The sequence below is a fragment of the Paramisgurnus dabryanus genome, chromosome 2 (genome assembly GCF_030506205.2).
Source record: "Paramisgurnus dabryanus chromosome 2, PD_genome_1.1, whole genome shotgun sequence".
Lineage (NCBI taxonomy): Eukaryota > Metazoa > Chordata > Actinopteri > Cypriniformes > Cobitidae > Paramisgurnus > Paramisgurnus dabryanus.
Window position 1 is genome coordinate 55,350,225 of NC_133338.1, and position 14,289 is coordinate 55,364,513.

Here is a 14,289-nt window from a genome sequence, read left to right on the forward strand (position 1 = left end):
TATCCTGAAGCACAACACACACAAGGTAAGTAGTAGATGGGTAGCTAGGCCTTCCTCCACTCTTTTGGCCGGCTCGTAGCTGTGGGCACAGGATACACTTAACTGGTGACTAAGTTTTTCCCTCTTACAGCTAGCTAGTAGCAACTGGCACGGTAGGTACTTCTCAGGCAAGCTGAACTCGTACCCTTCTTCCTTGGAGGGCTCGTGGCTGTAACACAGAGTAACACTTTACAGATACCTGAGGCTTTTCTCTCTTACAGGTGGCTGGTAGCAGTGGACACGGTAGGTACTTCTCAGGTAACTGGGCTCGTAGTTTTCTCCTTTGGAGTATTCATGGCTGTAACACAACTAATACTTTACAGATAACTGCAACTTCTCTCTCTTACAGTTGGCTGGTAGCAGTGGGTACGGTAGGTACTTCTCAGGTGACTGGGCTCGTAGTTTTCTCCTTTGGAAGACTCGTGGCTGAAACACAACTGATACTTTACAGATAACTGCAACTTCTCTCTCTTACAGGTGGCTGGTAGCAGTGGATACGGTAGGTACTTCTCAGGTAACGGGGCTCGTAGTTCTCTCCTTTGGAAGACTCGTGGCTGAAACACAACTGATACTTTACAGATATCTGCAACTTCTCTCTCTTACAGGTGGCTGGTGGCAGTGGATACGGTAGGTACTTCTCAGGTAACGGGGCTCGTAGTTCTCTCCTTTGGAGGATTCGTGGCTGAAAAACAAACTGATACTTTACAGATAACTGCAACTTCTCTCTCTTACAGGTGGCTGATAGCAGTGGATACGGTAGGTACTTCTCAGGAAACGGGGCTTGTAGGTTTCTCCTTTGGAGGGCTCGTGGCTGAAACACAGTGGTAAGTATACACAGGTGGCGGGAAACCTTTACCCTTGACTCTTCAGGTTCTCTATCCTTAGAAGTTTTCTACCTCAAATGCTACTCGTGGGCGGTGGACTTATGATGGACCAACAGGTATACAGTAGGTAGATTTACTCACAGACCTTTTGTGGTAAGACGTCTTCACACAGGCCTTTTCCAGAGGCCACTGGTACGACGGGGGAATTCAACACTGTCACAGTCGAGCCGAACGCTGCCCTCTCCTCTCTTCCACGTATGGTTCCAGAGATCTAGACAGGGGCGCACCTTTGAAGAGGCTCCGCAACAGGCAAAGTTAATCCACACCGTGCTTGAACAGCAATACAACTTCCTTCATACATGTGAAACCACCTTTGAACTTTACTCACGTATGGTCCGAACTCCCAGTACGATTCACCGCCGTCTCCACAGAGCCAAGACAATTTCCAGGGCTGGAGAAGGACGTTACACCTGTCTTCACACAGCGTCGCTGGACAGCATATCATTTAAGAACGTTTCACCAGCCTCAAGGTCGTTTGTTCTCCCACGGCTAACTCCAACCTATAATGGCTTCTGACAACATAGACACAGCATTCCACTGCAATACGTCAAGTGCACACACATTCAGCAAAGTCAAGGACTCACCCACAGCACTCCACACACTTTAAGTGAAAAGATAAGGTCAGGCCACGGACTTCATAGAACTTGCCTGGGAATCGATTGGGCGTTGTAATGGTGAAGAACCAGTAAATGGACGTAGCTGCCGCGACTGCCTTTCCTCCCAATATTTATACGTTTCCCGGCTCACCCACCACTCTGCTTCATGATAGGGCCGCTATTCAGTTTGCTGGGGACTCACAACACACGTTGAGTAGTGCCCTTTCCACAATAATATCCAAATTTAGACTCCTTGTACTCACAGTAAATGATAACACTCTCTCCTTCGTTTCCTCCGCCTTCAAGCTGGCTGGTTTCTCTTCAGTCTGCACGTGATCTGGTAAGTATTCATCCCACTGTCATATAAACACATCTATGAAGCATGCATGTCATTTCGTCCAAAACAACAAGGAAGTTTCAGTATACTCAGCCCAGTGATAAATATATATCCTCTTTCTCTCTACGCCCAGTAAATATCCTCTTCTGTTGTTACCGGACGTAGTTTCACCCAGCTCTCCGCTTTCACACCACAACCGCTTGGTAAGCACCCTACCGATCGAGCTCAACGAGTCGACTGTACCACAAAAACACACAACACTAACCTTGGGTTTCCATGTTCTCTTTATACTCCTTCCTTTCCTCACGTCATCCAATCCCCAATCGCCGCGTTTATTACACACTCCTGCACTCAATCGGCTTGATTTTCCTCATGGGGTTCACCCGGAAGTTCCGGAAACCATCTCCGGGCGGAACCAATCTTCCTAGTTTTTGGTTCCGCCCCATGTAATCATCACCGTGTGACACTTACAGTACGTTGCAGCTTTAAGAGACTTAGTTTCCAAATGTGAGTTCGGGGCTAATGCTGATGATATGATTAGAGATCAGTTAATTGAACATGTCGCGAGTCACTGTAAACGCGAGAGGCTGTTACTAGAGACCGATTTGACGTTAACGAAGGCTATTACAATTGCCACTCAGATTGAGGCTGCCGCAGAACAGGCAAAGAGTATCGCAGGGAATCAGCCCCTACCTGTACAGTCTATACAATCGCGGTCAAAGGATACTTCTGGTCAACGGAGACGCACACTCACGTAAGCCTCCTAACACTTCCCTTGGCTCTGTGGCATCGTCATCTACATCCCGCACATGCTTCCGCTGTGGGTCATGAAAAATTTTGTCTAGAGATGAAGTCACCTGCAGCGCAAAACTCTAAATAGTTGATTCCGGCACTGCATTGCTTGGAATGGATCTAATAAAAGGATTACGGTTGCGCTTCGAAGGGCAACAACTACTTCCTGCGTTAGCCCATGCTAAATCACAGGCTTCGTCTAGTGCTGTCATGTGTCTTACAAAATCAGCCTCACCTCAACGCGCATTAGGATGCGCAAAAGGTTTTGTCCATAAAGTTAAGCTCTCCGGTAATGCTGTTCCGGTTCGCCAAAAACTACGACGCTTGCCTTTGTCAGTTCGTTCTGCTGTTTCCAACGAGTTGGACTGTCTCCTCAAAAAAGGCATATTTGAAAAAATTGACGCGTCACCCTGGGTATCACCGATCGTTGTCACGCTAAAGAAAATGGGCGGCATCCGTCTATGTGTCAATCTCAGAGAACCCAATTAGGCCATTGTGACAGACAGTTATCCCCTGCCACACATGGACGAGCGCATATCACCAGGTCATGTTGCACCCTGATAGCAGAGACTTAACTTCCTTCATCACGCACGATGGACTATTCCGGCTCTGCCGAGTAACATACGGCCTGGCTTCAGCCCCGTCTGCGTTTCAAAAGATGATGTGCACTATTTTACAGGCCTTACCAAATGCGGCAAACTATTTGGATGACATAATAATATGGGGACGCACACCTGAGGAACACGAACGTTCTCTGCAAGGCGTTCTGCAACGATTACGAGATGCTGGACTGCAAATTAATGAATCAAAATTTTACAGTTTACAGTTCCTTGGCCACACAGTCACAGCACAGGGTATCCAGCCCGACAAGCAACATCTGTGTGCAATCTTACAGGCACCAGCTCCCACGGACGCAGTCCACTTGCGCTCTTTTCTGGGCTTGTTATCATGGTATAGTAAATTCATACCTAATTTTGCCTCCGTTGTGGAACCATTACGCGCCTGTTTGCGGAAGGATACGGAGTTCAGATGGTCAAATGAGGCCCAATACAGCTTTTCTGAGGTGAGACAGTTATTGGTTAAAAGTCCTGCATTGGCTCTTTATAACCCTGACCTGCCTACAATCATTTCGACCGATGCGTCGGATTACGGCCTCGGAGCCGTTTTTTCACAAATACACCCAGACAAGTCAGAGCGCACTGTGGCATTCGCGTCGAGAACCCTCACCACATCCGAACGAAAAAATATTCGACTGTGGAAAAGGAAGCCCTCGCATGCATCTGGGCAGTAGAGAAATGGAGGACGTATTTGTGGGGGCGGACCTTTACATTACACACAGACCATCAGGCATTAACCACTTTGCTTACTTCAAAAGGGGGTGACCGTGCGGAAATGCGTATAGTGCATATGTTTCAACTACGAAGTACAGTACCGGCCGGGCTGTCATAATTCAACAGCGGACTGCCTGTCCCGTCTTCCTCTGCCTTCTGAGGCTACGTGCCCTGATTCGGACATTGAGCCTGAACAAGTAGCTTTGCTTACTTCTGCGCTGATGGCTGTGACACCAGAAGAGTTTGCTACTGCATCTGCATCCTGCCCTGAGATGTGTGCGTTGTGTGCGCAGATACAAAAAGGCTGGCCGCGTTCCTCTTCGCATGTGGACCCTCTCTTGCTGCCATTCTACAAACTGAGAAACGAAATTGCTGCAACGGATGACCTTATTCTAAGGGGATCACGTTTAGTCGCACCTGCTTTGTTACGTCATAGACTGGTGATGCTCGCGCACAAGGGACACCAGGGTATAGTGCGCACAAAGCAACGCTTACATGATTTATATTGGTGGCCACGGATGGACGAGTCTGTTACATGCTTTATTTCATCCTGCCAACTGTGTCAGGTTTCAGATAAAACTGCTAAACTCAATTCTGCTCCTCTGCAACCTGTTCCCTTCCCGGCCGAGCCATGGCGCAAAGTTGCAATGGATATGGTAGGCCCATTTGAATCAGCTACCTGGGATTGCCGCTATGCTCTGACACTGATAGATTACCACAACAAATGGCCTGAAGTGGCGTTTGTGTCTTCAGTGAGCGCATAGCAAGTTGTTAATTTCCTCACATCAGTGTTTAGTCGGCATGGGAACCCGGAGTGTATTGTAACGGATAATGGACCTCAATTTACTGCTGCAGAATTTTCTGCCTTTCTTAAGTCAAGGGACATTGATCATGTGCGTACGCCTGTGTACCATCCGGCTGCTAATGGAGCAATAGAGCGTTTTCACAGGGTTCTCAAGAGTTGCATTCAGTCTGCCATAATTGAGTTAAAACTTTGGAAAACGGCTGTCACTGAATTTCTTCAAGTCTACAGAGCAACTCCTCACTTCACTTCTGGAGTGACCCCCTTTGAATTACTACACGGAAGGAAAATGCGCACTTGTTTGGACGTAATGGTCCCGCTGACATCTAGTGCGAAGGCGGATGTTGTGCGCGAACGGGTAACAGCGCGACAAGCAAAAGTGAAGCAACAACGAGGTGACAAAGTGCGTGTTAAACTTCCTTGGCATGTATCAAAAGGACATCAAAGATTTTCAGAGCCAAAAGAAATCAGGCAACAAGTGGGAAAGAATACTTTCATTCCGGATGGTAGGAAATGGCACGCTTCACAGCTGGCATTCTTTTCTAGTGGGTCAGTTTCAACCACTGTGACTGATTGGCTTACTTAGCCACCTCAAGCGCCGGTCAATGTTCATAGACCCGGTTCTGGTGATTTTTTCTTACCTCGACCTCAGCGTGTGAGTTGCTCTCCGACGTGGTTAAAAGACTACAGTATGTTCATTAAAGAGAAAATAATGTATTAACTAATGTTGAGGTAAATTGATGTTGTTGTTGCATTCATACCCGTTGTTGTATTTGGTGCTTATTTAGAATTGGATATGCATTTAAATAATTTCATTCATAGTGCTTCCAGAAATAGAAGTTAGTTTTTGTATTGTATGTTTTCTAAGTTACATACAATATTTAAGTACTGAGCATTTGTTCTTAATGTGAATTACTAGGAAGAATTGTTTTGAGTAAAAGGTGAATATGTTATATTTCTATGTTATACGAAGTAGCAGAGAAAAAGGGTAGAAAAATAGTGATGAAGCATGTGGTGTATGAGGCTGCTTGAATAATAAAAGATGATTCCTCGTGATTATTGGTGATTATTTACTTCTACGCTACATAACATACAAAACTAATTTTGTTTCATTTTTTCAATTTAATTACTTTCTGGACTTGGTCTTGACTCGTACTCAACAAAGGTGGACTCGGACCCAACTCTACAAAGTAATTTTAGAGATATCAGTTTTTTCCGTGTATCCACATTCAAGTATAGGACTGTTGTCTTATGTGACTGAAATAGCTGCATAGAAGCATTAAAATATGAAATATGTTCACCGAGTGAGGAGACTTTTTTTAATAAACAACCCGTTTTGTCACGTGACCTTTTTATCAGGTTTTGGCCTACATACCCGACGTGGATCGGCTTCAATTCATTGGACCGTAATTCTGGTTTTGTGTGGTCAGATCAAACTCCTGTGAGTGATTTCTCATTCATCTCTGTCTATTTGTGTTGTTTTGTTGAGGCTTTACTTCTAATGTTATTTTACATTTTGTATCATGTTATTTTCTCTGTGATTGTATGTTTGTTTCTGTTTTAGTCGGATTATCGGAACTGGGCCTTTCGTGAACCAAGCAACGTCAACAATAATGAGAACTGTGTTGAATATGGCAGTAAATATAGACGCCAGTGGAATGATCGTGATTGTGATACTTATTTAGACTGGATCTGTCAGATTCCAATAGGTACACATGCAGATATAAGCAAGTATATTCAGAACAGAGTATAGAAAAACTGTGTCAGTGAATTAATGTTTTGATGAATATTTAGATTTATTACACAGCTCTGTGGGATGTGTCTTTCTGATTCACTGTAAAAAAAGAAAAAGTTTATCTTTAATTTTAAAGGCAACTTGCTGCACAACTTTTGAACGTTTGGGTGATGTAAATGTCAACTTAAACCAACAAGTTGAACCAACTTAAATTGATTAGGCAACAAGCAAATTTCTGAGTTTACTCAGAAGGATTTCGATTGTATAAACACCATTTCAGCATCTCTCTTTAAAGTTAATCCACATACAAGTTGGGTAAAGGGCAATTTATCCAGTTCAACTAACCTGCATGTTTTTGGACTAAACCCACAATACCACAGAGAGAACAAGCAAACTTCAAATATAAAGGTCTCCTGACCAAAGTCTTGGTCAGATTCAGCCTAAGCTTGAACAAGCGACCTTTTTGCTGTGAGCCAACAGTGATGCGCACCACTGTGCTGCCCTTGCAACATGATCTCACAAAGTTCCATGGGATAGTCACGGAATTTTTTATTCATTTTTCCGTGGCATTCTCACAGATTGGTTACCAATTTTCAAACCGTTTTTGCTTCGATCTAGGGCTAGATTTGATGTTTGCATTAGTATGCCACTTTAACTATTGGTTTATACTATTGTTTCTGATTTATTTTATAATATTTTCTAAACTTTAAACAATTCACTGCAGAAAAAACCAGCATACCAGCAAGACCAGCATATGTTGTGTTTTGGTGCTGGTTTGCTAGTGAACACCAGCTAAACCAGCATCAAACCAGCACCAGCATTAGCACCAGCTAAACCAACATTAGCACCAGCTAAACCACCATTAGCACCAGCATCCCATGCTGGTCATACCAGCATATGTTGTGTTTTGGTGCTGGTATGCTGTGACCACCAGCTAAACCAGCATAGACCAGCATTATTCCCATGCTGGTCCATGCTGGTTTGATGCTGTTTTTTTCAGCAGGGTTGTCGCTTGGCGTTGGCGTTAGAGTTGGGTTTGGGTAAGGATGTCATTTTATGTAAATCTAACCCTAAACCAAAGCGACAATGGTAAGAAAATAGGACAAAACATTTGATCTATGAGAATGCCACGGAAATTCGTGAGATCAGGCTGGCCCTCTACACTGTTTTTAGAATGATGATGAGTGTGAAATGAATGAATAAAACTAAAACTAACACACAGCTCTCAATCATGGTAACAATCAATAAACATCATTAATTTAAAAAGAACTCCAAATACAACATATAGGGCTGAAAGATACATCGAATTTTCATTGTCATCGCGATATGAACTCACGCGATGAACACATCGCAACAGACAGCCTTGACGTGATGAATGAAAGGAAAACGGTAAGCCCTTCTAATAACGTTTGACCTATCACGTTTAATCTTGAAGACATGGTTTGCAAGTTCATGCTTTTAGGCCAATCAGGGGAACCCCCAAGTCAGCTACAGTATGCTCAGATTGATTTGTGAGGTGTCAGTTGCGACGCTGTGCCTGTTAGCAAAAACGATGGCGGAGGAAGGAGAGAAGAGTGAGGAAAATGCGTTGTCAGACGAAGACCTTGTGGTGAAAAGGAACAGCACTTCAGCTATATCATGGAATTATTTTGGATTTAGGAGAGATGACGCCGCAAACACAGGTACTGTGTAAGCGGTGATCCACATATTGCGTCTATTGTGCCCTCAAGTTCATTATTTCAAATGTAGGCGCGCAGTATGTGCGTTCTGGAAGCGCTGCGAGGCTGTTCAAAAACATTTGAACTTTTCAGAATAACACAAGCGCAGCGTGCAGGTCATGTCTCAATAACCTAAGTGTCTAGCGTTTTCCACGCGTTTTTAGGCACGACATGACATGTGAATGGCCCCTAAAACATGAAAAAATTGAAAATATTTATCGCAACTCACATTGTCATCGCAACATTTTAAACAATGTCACCGCACATCGCAACTTTTACTCACATCGTGCAGCCCTAACAACATATAACTAAAGCTCTTTATCACACAGAGATTATGGAAATACACAGAAAAATGCGTCCGGGATCGTTTGATTTTTGGTTCATTCGCACTGACAATGAGTTTCCAGGACCTGTGCTTGAATTAACACACATTGCGTAAAGATCCCGTAAAGACACGTGACATTAACCCTCTGGGGTCCGACCATTTTGGGACACTGTCAGAGGTTGTGAGACGCTTTAAATTTGGTCTTTTTTCAGTTGCTTTAAAACATAATAATGGCAAGTGTCTGATAAGAATGCACAAACTGGTCTACAATATTATATGAGCTACATGTATGTACATGTTTGTATTTTTGAGAGAATAATGTTTATGCGTGGTTTTTAAAAAAAGCAACATTTTTAAGTCACTGATATAAGTCCACAAAACCCATACTAAATATGGTTCAACAAGACTTTTCTAAACAGAATTGAGTTTTTTCTTTAAAATGATGTGAAAATCATCCTGCCTACTCGTTCACATAAAACAATATATTGATTTAGAAATTGTAAGACAGTTTTTGTTTAGAGGGGCCGTATGCGAGAAGGATTGATTGACAGCTACCAAACAAAGGCTTGCATAATGAGCTGCATAATGAGGCAGTAATGTGAGAGGGAACTACAGTAAAGAATGTGAGGACAAATGTATACATGTTTGTTTGAGGTTTATCAAGGAGTGAACAATATAATCAAAATAGAAATGAAGGTCAGTAGGACATTTTCAGTTTATTTGGAAACAAACCCTATTCAAAAACTTAACTTGTATAAACTAAGAAACTGATAAACAACAGAGCTGTAAACTTCATGTGGCTCATGTTACCATATAACTTTATGTCCAAAAAGTGTGAATTTGTTTTTCCACTTCATAGTTTTGTACTGATGAGAGGGATGCAGACCTGTAAGAGAGTTAGAAACAGCTGTTAGCATAAATTGTCCACAGAAATACCCTTACATACATAACTGATGGGTAAATTTCACTGATATCACTGATATGGAACAATAATGGAATCATGTTATAGCACACACTTAAAAGATCCTGCAGTGCAGCCTAACTGAAAGTTGCCATGAAGAAAACGAAAGTGAATAACTGTGTCTAACACAGCATCTAGATCCGCCATTACGTGACGATCACGTGTCCTCGTTTGTAAACAATGCGAAAGTTTTTCAATCAGAAGCGTGCAGTCTGCTGAGGTCGCTTGTGTAGGCTGAACTGCACAAGCCATAACATATTACATGATAGCAAATATAAATGAAGATAAATGACTTACAGTTTCTTCAGGAAAATATCCTCCTCCATTGCATCCTCCATTGTTCTTCTTCTTAGGTAACGTTAAAGATAAACGCTTCTCTTCCTCAATGTCCAGACATAAATGAAGATATTCCTCATGTGTGTGTAAAGTTTATCATCCAAACATGCTGTAAAGTCTTTAAATCTGATAAAACTTTACGCTTTGATTGTTATGGTTCGAATTGCTCGTCTGTTGATTTCCATGTCAACGGCGTGTACCGCCTGTGGGCGTGACCGCATTAAAGATAATGAAGTCAGCCAGGAAAAACAGTACTCTCTTTACTTCAATGCAGATTTTTTAAACAGGCAATATTAGTTTTCAATTATAATTAGCTTGTTTAAAAGTAGACATTTCAGGCTTTCTTTGGATATGTGTATCATGTTTGTGTGACGAGTATTCGCGGAGGTTCAACTGATTTTTGTAACGTGATTTGAGAGACAGCTGACGGAGACAGAAATGTCTGGATGCACACCCTGTTTATTTTCTTTATTTAACAAAAACACAAAGATCTCTTGTTATTGTGAATGTACACATATTAAAGAGGACCCTTCACAGTTTCAAATGATGTCAAACACGTAAGTGTATGATTATTAATGATGGAGTATTTTAAGTTGATTCTGCTATGATAAGAAGAAAACACGTCAAAACGCATCGCCGTGTTTTTGGACCCCTGTGAGTTAAAGGCCCCATTTTAACGATCTAAGCGCATTGTCTAAAGCGTACAGCGCAATGTCTAAATGGGCGTGTCCGAATACACTTTTGCTAGTTTAACGACGAAAAAATGGTTTGTGCGCCGAGCGCATGGTCGAAAAGAGTTGGTCCTTTTTTTTAATGAGTAATGGGAGTATTTTGGGCGTAACGTGCATTAAAAACCAATGAGAGTCTCAGCTCTCATCCCCTTTAAAAGCCAGTTGAGCTGGCGCTATGTCTAATCCCTATTTGGATGACGAACTTTGTAAACTGAAAAACTAAGTGGAGGAACAAGATCCCCAGTTTAAGATTAATGTTAAATAATTGTGTTGTTTTTCACTTGTATTGAAATTGTAATTTTTTTATTACAACCTTTAAAACCCGTTTTCTTTTAGTCATGGAAGTAAAAAAGCAGGCTTTTAATTGCTTTAAATGTATGGCTATCCAATATCATAAAAAAATTATTTACAAGTATGTAAGAAAAGGTTTGTACTCTAAAAATACTTACTTTGTAACAAACAGGAGGTAAAGAATTTACAAACGGCTCTCAGCACGTTTCAGCACTTGGACAGCGTCATTTTTTTTGCATTACTTAAAAATGTTTCTCATCCCACCATATCCACAGGTACAGAGTCATCATATACAATAAATCCGTGAGGTAGCATTTTAAAAAACATTTAAAACAGATGCATTTGTTTAAAGCAAAGCATTTATTTACTTACCTGGCTGCAGGTGAAGCAGCTCTTTGTGCCTTAACGTCTCAAAATTAGTCCTCATTTAAGAGACTCAATAATAATATTTTACATTCAATCCTTTAATCTTTTATATTTAAACGCGTTTTTGTGCTGCTGTGCATTCATGTAGCTGTGTGATAAGCAAACCCGCGTCGTCGTCCCGTTTATAGGCGCATATTACTAATGCACTCTTTAAATAACAAAAAACATATTGCGACTTTAGACTTTAGATCAGGTTTTTGTTGGTCAATGGCGTAGTCTATTTTAGTTGCCTCAAAATAGCAACGCGCCAACAATGCGCCTGAACACACCTCGTTTTCAGACCAGAACGCCCATGGGCGCAAAAAGGGGTGCAAATGCATTTGCTATTTAAAAAACGTGGCGCTAAACGTGAAAATGATAATTGCGCAGGGTGGAAACTAGCAAAAGACACTTTTTGCGCCGGGTGTAAGATAGAGCCCATAGTCTTGCACTTGGTTGATTTGAAAAAATGCTGCATATTTTTTACAGTGTAATCACTCCTGAAAATGCTCATCATTTGCATAAAGTTGTTGGACACGCCCATCCGGTTGCCAATAGAGACTTTCACTTGAGTGCCGAAATTGCCAAGCTTCCATTGAAATGAATGAGATCACGTCGCTCTGCTACTGCTAGTCACTGGCCGTCTGAATGGGACTTTATTGTTCATAGTCGGTCAGGGACAATTTTTTTCCAACAGGAGAAAGACTTTAAGTGATTTTACTTCATGAAAGTTGCAAAGTTATATTTTTGCTTTAATATTTCTATTGTGTGGTAACTGTATTATAAAAGCAATAAGGTACTTGGGGCTGTGCTGTATGGTGAATAAGTTGCTGCTATAGGTGTTGCATTGACTCATGTCGTGCCTAACAATGCCTTTTAGCTGTGACTTATTCACAATACAGCTCAGCCTCGAGCCTATTTCTTACTTAACAATGCGATTATAAAATATTTACGTCCAGTTATGTATTAATTTGGCTAGTAGCTGTATAATAAGTGGGATAATGTTTTGTTACTTTAAGACAAACACATTCAGAGTGCAAGTCTTGATTACCCTGTGTTACTTTTGTGATAATCTTTTCAGTCGCTTTGGATAAAAGCATTTGCATGTACAGTATCATTTACTTAACAAACCTCTTTCAGATGCAGGGAAGGATTTTGAAACACCACCGCAGGAAAACTATTTTAATTATTTTTTTTCTTACAGGCACACATCCAAAATCCCCACCAACATCAGTCATTCAAGGTAACGATTCACTCATGTATGTGTTATACAACAGCATTAATCTGTTTCTCGTGTTGCTCAACTTTAGATCTATATGTAGCTCTCTTGTAGATTCATGTTTAATGTGAGTTTTTGTGATATGGAGTGATACATCTTCAATATTAACATTCTCCATATTATCTCATCTAACAAGATTATGCTATTTAAAACATCAGTACACAAACTTTAACCAGCATAAGTCACATAGAAGAGTCTTATACGGTCGAACCTTTAAAGGGGTTATGATGTGAGAAATCAAGTTTTCAAATAAATTAAAAGTTCATTATCACTGCCACTAGAAGGCGATTTAGAAAGCCAATGTAAGAGAGAGGGAATTCGTCTTATTATTAATTCATGCAGAATTTTTTCCATTTATGTATATTTTTCTTAAGAGTACCCAATTGATGCTCTTTATCTGTTTCTTCTTGAAAAAGTCTTTAACCTCTTTGCGATCTCTCTACGCACCCCCCCTCATATGCAGCACAACCCACTGATGGAGAACTACACTTCTATACTAGACATTATTGCATACGAAAAGTTCAGATTCAAAATTCTAGTTTGTCTGGCATGATTTTTTGTTAATTAACATTTTTATTTTTATATTTTATGACTATTAATAGATTGCCTAAAACCACATGATCTCATGGAAATCTGTGTTATAGTCACAAAAAATTTGATCACTTTATCTGTGTCCATGTCACAGAATTTAGTTTTTTCCGTAACGCGGGCATGGATATCACAATGAGAAAACAATAAATAAAGTAACACGAGAAATCCATGGTAGTGACACAGAAAAGACATCCGTGCTCCCATGATGGAAAAAGCTCATTTTGGACGGAGGTGGCTCGTTTAGCGGCTTTTGGATCTGAACTCTCATATATCAACAATTTTATTATTATTTTTAGTAATAATTGGTGCCCCTCTGCAATACTGTTGTTGCCTATAGATTAAAAAAACACTTCTCTTTAGCATTGATGTGAGTCTACTAAACATCTCCATAAAATTTAATAGCTGTTATCTTATAATGTTGTATTACTGAAGCCACATGTGTTGAAAAGAACATTTCAGAAATGTTTTGCAGCTGTAGATGACGTAAATCAAGATTTTATCCTTTTACCTCTCACTATAGAATTTAACAAGACGTCTGATGGCTGGATTCAGTACAATGGCAGTCAGTATTTCATGAATAATGAACCGCACACTATGGAAGAAGCTCGTGCCTTCTGTAAGAAGAATCATGCTGATCTTGCTGTCATTAATGGTCAGACTGAGAGGAGGTTTTTATTTAAACAGGTAAAATAAAAATACTGACAATGTTTTCCAGTTTCTCTTGCACTCTGCTGCTAAATGCTTATATGTTGTATAGGATTTGATGTTGATATCCCTTAATGCATACTTGAGGCACCGATGAGACTCTGTGGGATAGTTAATTGAGTTACCCTCTGCCACACCACTCCTCAGCCCTTCCATCTCCTGAGGTTGCTCCTTTCTCGTTTAAGTGCATAAACCATTGACATGATCTAATCTCATACTCTAACGCCACAAATCTCACCACAACTTGACCATACATGCCAACCCGTTTGACTAAGGCCAGAAGCCCCACTGTCGTCGTTAATTCAGGTTCAGTGGCAAACGGTTCTGTATGGCATACTATTTACTGCAACACACAAGACCACAAGAAAATGGCAAAATCTCACCGCAACCCGACCATGCGTGCCAACCCGTTTGACTAAGGCAAGAGGCCC

General features: G+C 41.1%; 1 protein-coding gene across 1 annotated transcript in view; it reads left to right on the forward strand.

Moving 5' to 3' along the window:
* LOC135743921 (macrophage mannose receptor 1-like) overlaps positions 1-14,289 on the forward strand; it is a 92,956-nt gene that overhangs the window by 19,102 nt on the left and 59,565 nt on the right. Inside the window, exons 14-17 of the mRNA XM_065261825.1 lie at positions 6,141-6,222; positions 6,346-6,490; positions 12,488-12,526; positions 13,674-13,837. Coding sequence (XP_065117897.1) covers positions 6,141-6,222; positions 6,346-6,490; positions 12,488-12,526; positions 13,674-13,837 — 430 coding nt within the window. The remainder of the gene's footprint in view (positions 1-6,140; positions 6,223-6,345; positions 6,491-12,487; positions 12,527-13,673; positions 13,838-14,289) is intronic.